This window comes from Chiloscyllium punctatum, chromosome 11 (genome assembly GCF_047496795.1).
Source record: "Chiloscyllium punctatum isolate Juve2018m chromosome 11, sChiPun1.3, whole genome shotgun sequence".
Lineage (NCBI taxonomy): Eukaryota > Metazoa > Chordata > Chondrichthyes > Orectolobiformes > Hemiscylliidae > Chiloscyllium > Chiloscyllium punctatum.
In genome coordinates, this window is record NC_092749.1 from 78,904,170 (window position 1) to 78,920,726 (window position 16,557).

Consider the following 16,557-nt stretch of genomic DNA (forward strand, 5'->3'; position numbering starts at 1 on the left):
AGGAGAGTTGAAATTTCAAGCATAAGCTCTTCATTGGGAATGAGGGGGTAGCCCAAAGGGGCTGAGAGATAAATAAGAGGAGGGTGGAGCTGGGGGAGGGTGGCTGGGAATGTGATAGGTAGGTGATGGAGATAGATCAGAAAGGAGAGTGGTGCGGATAGGTGCGGAAGAAGATTGACAGGTGGATAGTTCAAGAGCGCGATGACGAGTTGGAAGGTTCGATCTGGGATAAGATGGGGGGGGGAGCGAAAATGAAGAAACTGCTGAAATCTACATTGATCCTGTGTGGTTGGAGGGTCCCAAGGGGTAAGATGAATTATTCGAGATAGTCCAGGTGAACCTGAGGTCAGGGTGGAAGGTGTTGGTGAAGTTGATGAACTGTTCAATCTTCTTGCGGGAGCAAAAGGTGGCACCAATAGAGTCATCGATTTAGTGGAGGAAAAGATGGGGAATGGTGCCATTGTAACGACGGAAGATGGACTGTTCCACTGACCTACGAAGTGGCAGGCATAGCTGGGGCCCATGTGGATGTCCATAGTTGCCCCTTTTGTCTGGAGGAAATGGGATGATTCGATGGAGAAATTGTTGACGATGAGGACCAGTTCAGCCAATTGCATGAGTATGTCAGTGGAATGGTATTGTTTGGGTCAGCAGGAGAGGAAGAAATGGAGAGCCTGGAGGCCTTTGTCATTGCGGATGGAAGTGTACAGGGACTGGATGTCCATGGTGAAGATGAGGCATTCGGGGTCAAGGAAACGGAAGTCATGGAGGAGGTGGAGGGCCTGGGTGGTGTCCCAAACATATGTGGGGAGATCCTTGACCAACAGTGACAGGACTTTATCAAGGTATGCGGAGATAAGTTCAGTGGGGCCAGAACAGGCTGAGATGATGGATCACCCAGGGCAGTCAGGTTTGTGAATTTTGGGTAGGAGGTGGTGCAGGGTTCGTTTGGTGCACCGACCTCTACACCAGCTCATGGACACCTCCTCCTACTGCTCCCTTGACCATGACCTCACCTCCTGTCAATAAACCATCATCTCCCAGATCATCCACAACCTCATCACCTCAGGGGACCTCCCACCAACAGCCTCCAACCTGATAGTCCGGGATCCCCATATCGTCCGGTTCCACCTCCTACCCAAAATTCAGAAACCTGACTGCCCCGGTCCACCCATCATCTCAGCCTGCTCCTCACCCCTATCTGCGTTTCTCAGAGACCATTCCCTCCCTGCTTCATTTGTTAGGTCCACAGCCTCCACCACCTACTCTCCACACCCAGCATCTTCCCTTACCACCGCAAGCTGCGCAAAACCTGTGCCCACACCTCTCTCCTCTGTCCAAAGGCCCCAAAGGATGCTTCCACATTCAACAGAGATTTACCTGTACTTCCACATATGTTATCTACTGTCTCCATTGCCCCTGGTGTGGTCTCCTCTACATTGGGGAGACAGAACGCCAACTTGCCTTTCAGAGAACGTTTCTGGCACTAAACAACTCTATTGCCCTGTTGATGAAGACTTTAACTCCCCCTCCCACTCCGCTAAGGACATGCAAATCCTGGACCTCCTCACCACCAAACTCTAGCCGCCCAATGCCTGGAGGAAGAACGTCTCATCTTCCGCCTTGGAACCCTCCAACCATATGGGATCAAAGTAGATTTCACCAGTTTCTTCATTTCCCTCCCCCCCCCCCCCCCCATCCCAGATCCAATCTTCCAACTCGGCACCGCCATCTTGAACTGTCCTACCTGTCCATCTTCCTACCCACCTATCTGCTCCACCCTCCTTTCCGACCTATCACCATCACTTCCCCACCTTCATCTGCCTATCCCATTCCTGGCCACCTTTTTTGTGATTCATGGTTGAGGATTCTGTTCTGTAGTTTTCTGCAGTCTTTCATATTTAAACAATATTCGCCTCCTCTACCTTCCTTCCAAAATGCATAACCTCACATTTCCCCATCTTATATTCCAGCTGCAAAGATTTTGCCCATTGACCTAATTTGCACATATCTCCATGTCATTTGTAAACTTTTCCATAGCAGAATCATTTTCTTCATCCAAGCTATTAATATATTATAAATGATTGTGGCCCCAGCACTGATCCCAGTGACACACTGCTAATTACAGATTGCCAGCCTGAAATGTCACCCCTCCTTATTCCAAGTCTCTGGCTTCTATTAGTTCGCCAATCCTCTATCCATACTAATTTACTATTATGTGCTCTTGTCCTATTATGTGTAGTCTCTTATTAACTGCCATCTAAAAATCCAAACATACTCATTGCCTCCCCTTTATCTATCCTGCTTCTTACCTCCTCAAAGAATTCTAGTAGGTTTGTCAGAGATGATGTCCTCTTCATGAAGCAGTGCTGACACTACCTGATTGTATTTAGCATTTCTAAATGATTAGCCATTGCATCTTTTCTAATAGATTTGAATGTTTTCACAATGACAGATGTTAAGCTAACTGGTCTATAGTTAGGTCATCTAATTTTCTGCTTGGCACCCTGCAGCATCAGGACTCCATATTGAGTTCAATAATTTTAGGGCATGAACATATTTTTCCATGACCTTTATCCATCACCACAAACCAGGCCCTGTCATCATATGGGCTGCTTTAAGCACAGCTAACTTAATTTCATGTACTTATGGTCCCAATTAGTAGCTTTTCTTTCTCGATGGCTTACCATTGTTCATTTATTTGTTTGCTTGAACTATCTTTCTTGCCTCTGGGTTCACCTTCACCTATCACTTACCCTTTAACCCTCTCAACAGAATACATACCTTCTTTTCTTAGCCACTATTGGTTCTGAAGAATGGTCCCTGGATCCAAACTGTTAACTATGCTTCCTCTCCACAGTGGGGAGAAAGTGAGGACTGCAGATGCTGGAGATCAGAGCTGAAAATGTGTTGCTGGAAAAGCGCAGCATCCAAGGAACGGGAGAATCGACGTTTCGAGCATAAGCCCTTCTTCAGGCTTCCTGTCCACAGCTACTGCCTGAGTTTCTCCAGAATTTTCTATTTTGTGGCCTATAGTTACTTGATTTTTGTCTTCACATTGGCAGTTTTCCAATCCTCTGGGATATTTTCAACCCCCCACCTTTTTGCAGCAGCCCTGCAAATCTTCTGGTAGTTATTCAATTTCTTTTGAAAGCTGTAATTGAACCCACCTAAGATCATAAGAAATAAGACCTCTGCAGAGCAGTTCTGCCATTCAATAAGATCATGGCGAATCTGATTCATCCTAAACTCCACTTTCTGGCCTGTCTCCCATAGCCCTTAATTGTTTGTAAATCTGAAATCTTTCTCATGCTGTCTTGAATATATTCAGTGGTCCAGGCTCCACTGCTTACACTACGAAGAATTCCACAGCCTTTTGAGAGAAAAAAAACTCATCTCCATTTTAACTGAAAGGTGCCTTATTTTTAAATTATGCCCTCTAATTCTAGACTTCTCTGTGAGGGGAAACAATTTCTCCACATGTACAGTCATGCCCCCCTCAGAATAATATGTTACAATATTCTTTTAAACTAGGCCCAACCTGCTTAAGCTTTCCTAAGACAACCCCTTCATCTTGAAAATCAGCCTTCTCTAAACAGTTCCAAAACGAATACATCTCTCCTTAACGAAGTTGTCAGAACTGAACACAATGCTCCATGTGTAGTCTCACCAATGTAATAAGAGTTGTAAGAAGGGTTGTGGGGAGTAGTGACAAGACATCCCCACTTTATTCACTGTCTCGCCTGCGATAAATATCTCTGTTCCATTTAACTTCCTAATAAATTTCTGCACTGTATGCTAATCTTTTGTGATTCATGTATAAGGATATCCAGTTCCCTCTGTAATGCATTCTGCTGTCTCCCCATTTAAATAGTATTGTGCTTTTTTACTCTTCCTGATTCATATGTTCCCACAGTGCACTCCAGCTACCAAATCTTTTTGTCCACTCAATTGACCTATCATAACTCTGTCCTCATTTTATTCTGTGTAATATTTTTCTTCATCTTTGTTTGCTGGGATGGTTTTTTTTCATTCCTTCACAATTCATTCTGGTGTTTTTTATGTAGCCCATACTCCTCATGTTGCTGCTGTATTGACCTTTAGTTCGGCCACATTTGGAACATTGTGTACATTTCTGGCCACTATGCTATCAGAAGAATGTGGAGGCTTTGGAAAGCATACAGATATAGTTTAGCAGGATGTTGCTTGGTTTGGAGAATATTAACTATGAAGAGGGATTTGACAGATGTGGTTTGTCTTCACTTGAATGGTGACCATGAGGGGTGACCTGATAAAAGTTACAAAGTTATGTGAGACATAGAATGGATAACTGGAGTCTTTTTTTCCCATATAGAAATGTCATTTCCTAGGGGGTCATAGGTCTAAAGTAAAATGGGATAAGTTTAAAGGGGATAAAATGTTTGAGAGGCACTTTTTCTTTATAGGTGGTGGTAAGTACCTGGAATGTGCTGCCAGAGGAGGAGATAGAATAGGAACGTATACGAGACATCTTGACAGATATAAGAATAAACGGGGAATAGAGGCACGGGGTGGAGTTATTTAGTTTGGAAGGCATTGTGTGACATCGCAGCCTTGGTAGGCTGAAGGGCCTATTCCTGTGCTGTATTGCTCTTTGTTAATGCAACTGTTACTTCTTTACTACATTCGTTAGCTGTCTGTCTATTGCAGCAAGAATTCTTTTGTTATTTAATGATCCTTAGCCTTTGTCTTCTCATGGAATTTCTTAGTTCTTCTTGTACTTTCTCCCTTCCGTTGGCTTATAACTTTCACCTTTCTATTTCTCTTCAGTTCTGATGAAAGGTCATTGACCATTCTCTCCCTGGTTGCTGCCTGACTTGAGTTTTTTCAAGCATTTTTTGTTCTTATTTCAGATTTCCAACATGTGTAGTACTTTGGTTTTATAACTTATCTATGCCACTTTGCTCAATGTATCATTTTCACAATTTGCTTTCCAATCTATCCTTGTATATTTGGCTGCAATACAGTCAGTTATTTCATCCAAAGTCATTGAGATAGATTGCTGTGGCATTTCACTAGTTACAGTTTTCTAACATAAAATGATCCTATTATGTTATGTTAGTTAGTCAATCCTCAACCCATGCACATACTGGAGACAATTCTTGCCTAATTAGGCTCCCTAGGAGTAATTTACCTAGTACCACTCTCCTAGTTGCTCTGCATTATCCTGACGTACTTAATTTTAATATCACAATACAATCCTCTGTTGAATATCTTGACTGCCTCCACCACACTGTCAGGCAATCATTTGAGATCCTAACCACTCACTGCATGAAAAAGTATTTCTGCATATCATCATTGTTTCTTTTGCCAATTGCCTTCAATCTGTGTCCTCTTGTTTGCAACTCTTTCACAAAACTGGAAACATTTTATCCCCCAGCCTTCTAATCCTGACCCCTCATTTTTAGTATCCTCTATCAAAACTCTGTTTTTGAAAGAAACCAGTCTAAAATTTTCCAATCTATCAACATAATTATGTTTTTCATCCCTGGTATCATTCTCAGAAATAATTTCTACCCTCAGTCATTCACGTCTTTGCTAAAGTGTGGCGTCCGAACTGGACTCCTTATTTAAGAAAAGATACCACTTCATTGAAGACAGTTCAGAAAAGGTTCACTATGATGATCCCTCTTATGGAAGGATTGTTTTATGAGCAAAGGCTAAATAGGTTGGGAGTCTACTCACTGGAGTTTAGAATCATGAGAGGTGATTTCATTGAAGCATACAATATTCTTAAGAGACTTGACAGAATGTTACCCCACCCCACCCCCATCAGAAGAGTCTAGGACCAAAGGGCATAGTCTCAGAATAAAGATGTACCAATTTAAGATTAAGATGAAGAGGAATTTTCTCTTCTCAGAGGATTGAGAGTCTTTGGAACTCCTTGCTATAGAAGGCTAGGGACCAGAATCCTTGTGTATATTTTAAGGCTGAGAAAAATAGATTCTTGATCAGTAGGGCACTCAAGGATTACAGGCAAAGCATAAGAAAGTGGATGAGAAATGTCAGATTAGCCATGATCCTATTAAATGGTAGAGCAAGCTAGAAGTCTATGCGGCCTGCTCCTGTTTCTATTCCTTTCGGTCTTCTGGACACCAAATCAGTGTTCAGTATATATCAATTTTACATTACAGCCTGAATTATGGTCTCTGGAGATGTATGATGTTATTTAGAGTCATAGAGATGTACAGCATGGAAACAGACCCTTTGGTCCAACCCGTCGATGCCGACCAGATATCCCAACCCTCTGCATGAAAAAGTTGCCCCTTAGGTCTCTCTTATATCTTTCCCCTCTCAGCCTAAACCTATGCCCTCTAGTTCTGGACTCCCCGACCCCAGGGAAAAGACTTTGTCTATTTATCCTATCCATGCCCCTCATAATTTTGTAAACCTCCATAAGGTCACCCCTCAGCCTCCAACATTCCAAGGAAAACAGCCCCAGCCTGTTCAGACTCTCCCTGTAGTTCAGATCCTCCAACCCTGGCAACATCCTTGTAAATCTTTTCTGAACCCTTTTGAGTTTCACAACATCTTTCCGATAGGAAGGAAACCAGAACTGCCCACAATATTCCAACAGTGGCCTAACCAATGTCCTGTACAGCCGCAACATGACCTCCCAACCCCTGTACTCAGTACTCTGACCAATAAACGAAAGCATACCAAATACCCTCTTCACTATCCTATATACCTGTGACTCCACTTTCAAAGAGCTATGAACCTGCACTCCACGGTCTCTTTGTTCAGCAACACTCCCTAGGACCTTACCATTAAGTGTATAAGTCGTGCTAAGATTTGCTTTCCCAAAATGCAGCACCTCACATTTATCTGAATTAAACTCCATCTGCCACTTCTCAGCCCACTGACCCATCTGGTCAAGATCCTGTTGTAATCTGAGGTAACCCTCTTCGCTGTCCACTACACCTCCAATTTTGGTGTCATCTGCCAACTTACAACTGTACCTCTTACACTCGCATCCAAATCATTTATGTAAATGACAAAAAGTAGGGGGCCCAGCACCCATCCTTGTGGCACTCTACTGGTCACAGGCCTCCAGTCTGAAAAACAACCCTCCACCACCACCCTCTGTCTTCTACCTTTGAGCCAGTTCTATATCCAAATGGCTAGTTCTCCCATGTATTCCATGAGATCTAATCTTGTTAATCAGTCTCCCATGGGGAACCTTGTCGAACGCCTCACTGAAGTCCATATAGATCACATCTACTGCTCTGCCCTCATCAATCATCTTTGTTACTTCTTCAAAAAACTCAATCAAGTTTGTGAGACATGATTTCCCATGCACAAAGCATGGGAAATCATGACTATCCCTAATCAGTCCTTGCCTTTCCAAACACATGTACATCCTGTCCCTCAGGATTCCCTCCAACAACCACTGAGGTCAGGCTCACCAGTCTATAGTTCCCTGGCTTGTCTTTACCGCCCTTCTTAAACAGTAGCACCACGTTTGCCAACCGCCAGTCTTCTGGGACCTCACCTGTGACTATCGATGATACAAATATCTCAGCAAGATGCCCAGCAATCACTTCTCTAGCTTCCCACAGAGTTCTAGGGTACCCCTGAACAGGTCCTGGGGCTTTATCCACCATTTACCATTTCAAGACATCCAGCACTTCCTCCTCTGTAATCTGGACATTTTGCAAGATGTCACCATCTATTTCCCTACAGTCTATATCTTCCATATCCTTTTCCACAGTAAATACTGATGCAAAATATTCATTTATTGTGTACTTGTAGAAGAGAAATGTAGTCCTATGACAAGTACCTTTCAATAATATTTAATCAATTTTTCATAATAATGTATGAATTTTATAATATTTTTATATTGGATATTGAAGTGTAGACTTGGATATTTCCACAAAGCTTGATGGATCTCACGGTTACTTTTAGCCAGCGTACTAAGTGGTGACCCACTGCAAGGAGATCAATTAAAAGCTGCATATCTTGTTTACACTAGGCTCCGCATGTGGCACTTATGAGAACTGGAGTCAAAATGGGTGATGTATCGCTTCAAGATAGCATTCTTTGTGATGGTCTGATGGATGCGTTTCACGGTTACCACATGGGAATTACAGGTAAGAACTGCCCTGAACTATTCAAAAGATTTCTTAGCCAGATCGTTATTGACTCGTTTGTCTGTCCAACTGCTCTTCTCTCTCTTTGGGCTCTATTTCTACTTATCATTTACTCCTTAATCCCTCCCTCCACCCTATCTCCTGCATATAAACCAACATTTTCCCAGTTCTGAGGAAGGGTCACTGGACCCAAGATGTTAACTTTGATTTCTCTTTACAGATACTGCCAGATCTGTTGAGCTTTTCCAGCAACTTCTGTTTTTGTTTGTGTTTCTAATTTACAGCAACGTGGTTCTTTCAAGGTTCTTTCAATTTTTGTTTGGATATTCTTAGAAGCCTGACAGCAGCTTGTTTCTTTAAAATGCTGACATGATTTTTTTTCATGCATGGGATGGGCCCTCACTGGTTTTGCAAGCATTTATTACTGATCCTTAATTGCTCAGAGGATAGTTAAGAGTCAATCACATTACTTTGGTCTAGAGTCACAAGTAAACTAGCACTAGTCTCTAATTTATTTCACGGCATGAAGCAAATTTCTTTTCCTGACGGACATAACGATGTGATGGATTTTTATGACAAGTGATAGTACTTTCACTTTAAATCTCAAATTGGAGACGTGGGCCTGGATTTTCACCAAGTCACTTGGCACTTTCACCTGGTGCTCCCAACTTTGGTGGCAACATTATAGGGATAGGCATGCCCTGAACCTCTACATAATTTGTGAAGTTAGGCCAGCCTTTAAAAGATTCATCACTCACAAGACAGCACTTCAGAAGTGTCATGAACCACATGAGGAAATTTTATAGAAGGTAATTTTAGAATCTTCCATGTCACCTAAACTATGTTAGACAAATTAACACTATAGTGACAATAGAATGTGTTTACAGAAAAAAGGAAAAAAAAATTAATTTTCACGAGGTTGGTGGGGTGGTAGGTGAGGACCAGTGGGGTTCTGTCCTGGTGGCGGTTGGAGGGGCGGGGCTCAAGGGCGGAGGAGCGGGAAGTGGAGGAGATGCAGTGGAGGGCATTGTCGACCACGTCTGGGGGGAAATTGCGGTCTTTGAAGAAGGAGGCCATCTGGGTTGTACGGTATTGGAACTGGTCCTCCTGGGAACAGATGTGGCAGAGATGAAGGAATTGGGAATATGGGATGGTGTTTTTACAGGGATGGCGATATACAGCGTATCATCCGCTGTCATTTCCGCCACCTCCAAACGGACCCCACCACCAGGGATATATTTCCCTCCCCTCCATTAACAGCATTCCGAAAAGACCACTCCCACCGTGACTCCCTCGTCAGGTCCACACACCCCCCACCAACCCAACCTCCACTCCCAGCACCTTCCCCTGCAACCGCAAGAAATGCAAACCTTGCGCCCACACCTCCCCCCTTACTTCCCTCCAAGGCCCCAAGGGATCCTTCCATATCCGCCACAAATTCACCTGCACCTCCACACACATCATTTATTGCATCCGCTGCACCCGATGTGGCCTCCTCTATATTGGGGAGACAGGCCGCCTACTTGCGGAATGTTTCAGAGAACACCTCTGGGACACCCGGACCAACCAATGCAACCACCCCGTGGCTCAACACTTCAACTCCCCCTCCCACTCCACCAAAGACATGCAGGTCCTTGGACTCCTCCATCGCCAGACCATAGCAACACGACTGTTGGAGGAAGAAAGCCTCATCTGCCGTCTAGGAACCCTCCAACCACAAGGGATGAACTCAGATTTCTCCAGTTTCCTCATTTCCCCACCCCCCACCTTGTCTCAGTCAAATCCCTCGAACTCAGCACCGCCTTCCTAACCTGCAATCTTCTTCCTGACCTCTCCGCCCCCACCCCCACTCCGGCCTATCACCCTCACCTTGACCTCCTTCTACCTATCGTATTTCCAACGCCCCTCCCCCAAGTCCCTCCTCCCTACCTTTTGTCTTAGCCTGCTTGGCACACTCTCCTCATTCTTGAAGAAGGGCTCATGCCCGAAACATCGATTCTCCTGCTCCTTGGATGCTGCCTGACCTGTTGCGCTTTTCCAGCAACACATTTTCAGCTCTGATCTCCAGCATCTGCAGTCCTCACTTTCTCCTCGAAGATTTCTCTCCATTGAGCACTTTAGCTTCAAGGCCAAGTCCAGCTCCCTCTTGAGTATATCCAATGAACTGGCCTCAGCAGCTTTCTGTGATAAGAGAATTCCACAGTTTCACAGCTCTGAGTACAGAAGTTCTTCCTCATCTCAATCCCGAATGGCTAATTCCTTACTCTGACACTGTTTTGCACTTCCACCAACATAGGGAACATTCTTCCCACATCTAGCCTGCCCAGTCCCAACAGGATCTAGTATGTTTCTATGAGATCTTCCCTCATCCTTTTAAATTCCAGTGAGTAAAAGCCCAGTCAATCAGTCTTTCTTCGTATGTTAGTCCTGCCATCCCAGGAACATTTGCTGGACTCCCTCAAAAGCAAAAATATCTTCCTCAGACTAGGAGACCAAAACTGCACACAATACTCAAGGTGTAGCCTCACTAAGGCCCTATATAACTGCAGCAAGACATCCTTATTCTGATACTCAAATCATCTCGCTATGAAGGCCAGCTTTGCTCATCACATCCATCAGAGGGCAACCTGTTCAAGAGGGCTGGGTTTCATCTGAACTGGTGGGGGACTAATATCTTGGCGACCAAGTTTGCTACTGCTACAAGAGAGGGTTTAAACTAAATTGGCAGGGAGGTGGGATTCTTAACACCAGGGAGGCAAGTGCAAGGCTGGAAGGAGATAGAGTAATCAGAACGAGTAAAGTGAAGAGACAAGTCAGGCTGGAGCATGACAGGGAGCAAGCAATAACTGTTGGATTAAATTGCTTCTATTTCAATGCAAGAGGGCTAACAAGTTAGACCAATGAACTCAGGGTGTAGATAGATACTTGGGACTGGCATATTATTAGCCATTACAGAAACATTGCTAAGGGAGGGACAGGACTGACACCTTATTGTTCCAGGGTTTAGGTGCTTTAGGCAGGACAGAGGTGGTGGAAAGAGGGGAGGCAGAGTTGCATTTTTATTAAGGCAAGTATTACAGCAGTAATCAGAGATGAAATAACTGAAGAATCATCCAGTGAGGCTTTGTGGGTGGAGCTAAGAAATAATAAGGGGATAGGCACCTAAATAGTCAATGGGAATTAGAGGAACAAATATGCAGGGAGATTGGGGAGACTTACAGGAGCAATAGGATTATCATAGTAGGGGATTTTAATTTTCCTAATATAGAGTAGGACTGCCATCACGTGAAGGGCTTAGATGGGGTGGAATTTGTTAAGTCCGTTCAGGGAAGTTTCCTCAGAAAGTATATAGAGGGTCCTACTTGAGAAGAGGCAAAACTCGATTTACTGTTGGGAAATAGGACAGGACAGGTGACTGGGGTGACAGTGGGGGAACATTTGGGGACCAACGAGCATAGTTTTAATAATTTTAAAATAGTTGTAGAGAGGGACAAATCTGGTCCATAGGTTCAAGTTCTAAATTGGGACAAGGCAAATTTTGATGGGATTAGTCAGGAACTTGCAAGGGTTGATTGGAGTAGTTTGCTTGCAGGTAAAGGGACCTACGGCATGTGGGAGGCCTTTAAAAGTGAGATTGCTAGAGCTCCTGTGAGGGTGAAGGGCAAGGTTGACAAAAATAGAAAACCCTGGATGACAAGAGATATTAAGGCTTTGACCAGAGAAAAGAAGGAGGTATGGATCAAATACGGGCAGCTGGGATCAAGGGAATCCCTGGGGGTGTATAGGGGATGCAGGAGTTTACTGAAGAAGGAAATCAGAAAGGCGAAAAGGGGGCATGAGATAGACTTGACTGAGAAGATTAGTGAGAATTCAAAGACGTTCTTTAAGTATATTAAAGGAAAAGAATAACTAAAGAGAGTGTAGGACCCCTCAAGGACTGAAGTGGGCATGTATGTGTAGAACCGCAGGAGATGGGCGAGGTCCTCAATGAATATTTCTCCTCTGTGTTACTGTGGAGATAGACATGGGGAAGCTGGGGAAGTCAGAGGTGATAGCTGGAGGACAGTCCATATTACTGTAGAGGAGCTGTTAGATGTATTAGAATGTATGAAAGTGGATAAATCTAGCCCTGACCAGATATATCTAAAAACACTGCAAAAGGCTAGAGAAGAAATTGCGGGGCCCCTGGCTGATATTTTTACATCATCGTTAACCCAGACCCAAGCAATAAAAGGAAACAGACAAAATAGTGAGCACTCTGCCCACCCCCAACTATATATCAACACCAATCCTAATCGGAGGGAAAAAAAAACAACAGCAGCTTCTTTAAGAAAAGGGTAACATTACAAGAAACATAGCAAGAGAAAAAAGATAAACATTATTGTCCGTGTCTAAAAATCCATCCAAGTTATTTTAAAGTGTCCAAGAAATTTTTCACTTGTTCTGAGGAGACAAATGACCGCACCTCTGGGTATCTCATTTAATATTGAATACCAAGGTCCCTTAATTTTCTTTTGACCTCATCAAATAATTTCCTTTTATGGATCACTGCTGCAGAAAAACATCTTAGTTCCCTGTCCGGGCTGGTGGATCTTTCCCCTTCCTTCTAGAAGATTCAAGGAGTTTCTGCTTGTCCCTGTAGCTTTGAAATCATATCAGATTGGGCAGGGGTGCCATGAAATCTGTGCACCGCAACCTGGTGAGCTCTATCAATCTTCACTCAGTCAGTCTTGGCATCGCAGCCAAATAACTGTGGCAGCTCGTCTTCAAAAAAGCTTAACAGGTGCCCACTTTCCACTCCTACCTCAATTTTCCAGATCATAGACCTGTTCAGTCAAGGCCTGGACATGTTTTTCGAGGGCCTCGGTTCACCCCACTGAGGACTCAGCCTTGGTCTTGAATGCTGCGGTCTGCTGCTCGACCTATTCAACTCGCTTCCCAAGCCCTTCCAACTCCTTCTCATGCTTTTGTAGCATGACCGAAATTGGTTTCAGCCAAGTGTGATTGTCTTTCATCAACTCCTTGATTGTCATGAGTCCTTCAGCAACGTTCTGCTGCGCAGGTACCTCTTTCTCGGCTGCCGAGGGAGCTGCTGCTGCATCCGCAGTCACGGCACCACCTGATGCTTTCGACAAGTGTCCCGTATGTTGGAGCTTGGCTGTACGCTTTCCTTTCATCATCCTTGCTCACTCCAAAAGAATTTACAGCAGAACCTAGCGCACGCTTCGGACCTCAGTGTGAGTCCAGTGATCCATATAAGGGCGGCACGGTGGCACAGTGGTTAGCACTGCTGCCTCACAACACCAGAGACCTGGGTTCATTTCCCGCCTCAGGCGACTGACTGTGTGGAGTTTGCACATTCTCCCCGTGTCTGCGTGGGTTTCCTCCGGGTGCTCCGGTTTCCTCCCACAGTCCAAAAATGTGCAGGTCAGGTGAATTGGCCATGCTAAATTGCCCATAGTGTTAGGTAAGGGGTAAATGTAGGGGTATGGGTGGGTTGCGCTTTGGCGGGGCGGTGTGGACTTGTTGGGCCAAAGGGCCTGTTTCCACACTGTAAGTAATCTAATCTAACCTTGACTATCAGAACATCAACCATTGGAATCCCTGACCATCCAAACAAGATCTCAAGGCCCTACAAAAACAACGCTAGGCAAACCAGAATTCAGCTATCAGTTAAACGGCATTATGGCATGCATTGCCAGATAACCAAGAGATGTTTGATAGCTGGCTGCTCATGGTGAACTAGCATTATGGCGTACATTGCCGGATAATCGAGAAACGCTTGAGCAACTGGCACTCATGGATTGCCGTTTGTCTCCGGCCACCCGAACAATCAATCATCCAAACATAATACTCCCTGCCGACTCATTTGGACAGTCGATGCTCCATTGCAAATGGATTTAAATGGTTTCACAACCATTTTACATCAACTTATGGTGGAGGGGTAAAAATATCAGTACGGCTGGGCTGGAGTGCAGAGCTCAGAAGGCAGATCTGCTCAGATCGCTGCCATCTTGGAATCTTGGATCCCCCCGCCACGGCACCTTTAACACTGTTCCCAAGCCAGGTGGAACATATGCTTGCATTAGCCCACAGCTTGGTGGAGAATTTAATAGAGCTTGTCATGGCTGCCCCGTAAGGCCTGTATGCACAACTACAGTAAAGTCTGGACATCCTGCGGTAAGCAATTGTAGATATCACAAATTTGTAGTAGCCAATTGAAAAAGGATATCAGGGCGATATAGTGGATTGGGGGCATCCTGGCACACGCTTCGGACCTCAGTGTGAGTCGAGAGGTGTAATGCCTATCATAATGCGGGGATACTGGTTATCGGCGGTCTGGAGCGTCAAGGCTGCAGCTGCACTCCGAGTAAGTCTGATTTTGGCAGTGGGAACAGTGCTCGCTTGATCTGGGTGTCCTGTCCCTGACATGCTCCATACAACAGATCCCTTCAATATCCCTTGATTCGTGGGGGGGTGGAATTGATTCATCTGGTGCATGTCTAATGGCAAAAAGTACAAACGGAATTCCTTTATCCTAATCATCTGAATAGTCTTGATTAAAAGCCCTTCACATGGTCTTTAACATCAGATGCTACCTTTCTAGTGCTCCCTGCAATTCTGGATAGTTTGCAGTGGATTTGATTTTTATTCCTAATCTGTCTACAACTTCCTTAAATAATTTTGATGTAAGATTTGACCCTTGATCTGATTGTATCTCTGTAGGTAGTCCATATCTAGTGAAACATTTGAGTAACTCTTCTACAATTCTTTTATTAGTGATATTGCATAGTTGAATAGCCTCTGGAAATCTAGTCGACACATCTATTATTGTTAACAAGTACTGATTCATACTACATGTTTAAGGTTGGGGTCCTACACAATCAAATGCAGGAATGAGTAGTAAAGGTGCAGGTTTTATTACTGCCTGCGGTTTTCTAATTGCCTGACAAGTATGATGTGTGTGGCAAAATTCAGCTAATTCTTTGTGCAGTCCAGACCAGTAAAATTGCCATTTTTTAGAAAATGCTTGTCTCTTTCTAAGTGACCTCCTTACTGGTAGTTCATGCACTACCTGCAACATCTCTTACCTATAAGCCACTGGTAATTCAACTTGTCTCATGTCTCATCTGCCTGAAAACCGTATATATTCGTGTAAAAGTCAAATTTTTTAGACTATTTCTAAGTTTATAGGGTCGACAATTACAAAGGTGCTTGTTTTGAGGGGCTGAAATTCATGCTACAGTACAAAATACTGTATTATTAGCAGAAGTCCATTTGATATCTCAACTAATCCCGGGTAAAGTAGAAAAGCACAATGAATTATGGTAAAGGTAATCACCGGATAAAGCAAGAGAAATGAATGAATTACTGGTAGTAAATTGTATTTATACGTACTGGTACGAAAATATGTGAGTAGACCTTACCTTCATAAGTAACTGGTTGAAGAAGATCTGGCACCTTCTCCTTAACCAATCTCTGACCAGGTTGTACATTCTGGTGCATCGTTTTAGTCTCTAGTGTGCTTTCTTTTACCACTTCAACAAAATGCAGTGGCTTACCCTGTTTTCCTACATCCATCTTCCCAGTGCTTTTTTCTAATCCACCAACACAATGATTTCATATGGCCTACTTTATTGCAGTGAAAACACCTGAACTCTTTATTACTTTCCTCCTTTTCCTTTTTATCCTGCTATCTTTATTACCTTCAAAGAGATGTAGTTTTCTCTTACCACCTGAGCATGTCTTCTTTCCCCAATTTCTATCTGAAATTGTTATCAGAAGTCAAACTTTGATTTAGAACCAACTCATGATTGTCAGCCATTTCAGCTGCTAATCATGTTGTTTTAACTTTCTGCTCTACGTGAGTTCTCACTACCTCAGCAAGTGAATTTTTGAACCCTCCAAAATAATCATCTGCCTGAGAGCATCATATGTTTAATCTATTTTTAAAGTCCTTATCGAGATTACTTTGTTTGATCTTTTCAAACTTGTTTGACCAGGGTCCCTCCTTAGATTCCTGAAATGTTATCTGGAGGTTATCTGAAAGCGCCATTTCTATCCCAAGCACTGCTTAAACCAACCAAATTCAATACCCGGAACGAAAGACAGTAACACTTATCACTTGCCGCTTTTGAGTCCAAAGATCCTAATCCCAAATTGGAATGACCAAATCCATCCTGACAAAAACCCTCAATTTGTTATGGACCAGGCCACACCCACTCAAAATATTTGAAGAAGTTAGCCTAGACCCTAACCTTTTCTTACTTTAAAGGCAAATGTCATGTAAATTCCAGATGTGATGAGCTGGTCAAGCCACTCAGCTTTAAGCAAAACAGAATTTATTTAAACACTACAGTTGAAACATGAACAAAAGAAAACAGAATTTAGAATAACTTAACTGCTTGAGAACTTTGTATGGAGCTGT

At 43.7% G+C, this 16,557-nt stretch overlaps 1 protein-coding gene across 3 annotated transcripts in view; it reads left to right on the forward strand.

Moving 5' to 3' along the window:
• Positions 1–16,557, forward strand: part of acat2 (acetyl-CoA acetyltransferase 2) — a 103,474-nt gene that overhangs the window by 55,044 nt on the left and 31,873 nt on the right. For all 3 annotated transcript variants that reach the window (XM_072581104.1, XM_072581103.1, XM_072581102.1), the window contains exon 4: positions 8,012–8,129. In XM_072581104.1, the coding sequence (XP_072437205.1) occupies positions 8,012–8,129 (118 nt within the window). The remainder of the gene's footprint in view (positions 1–8,011; positions 8,130–16,557) is intronic.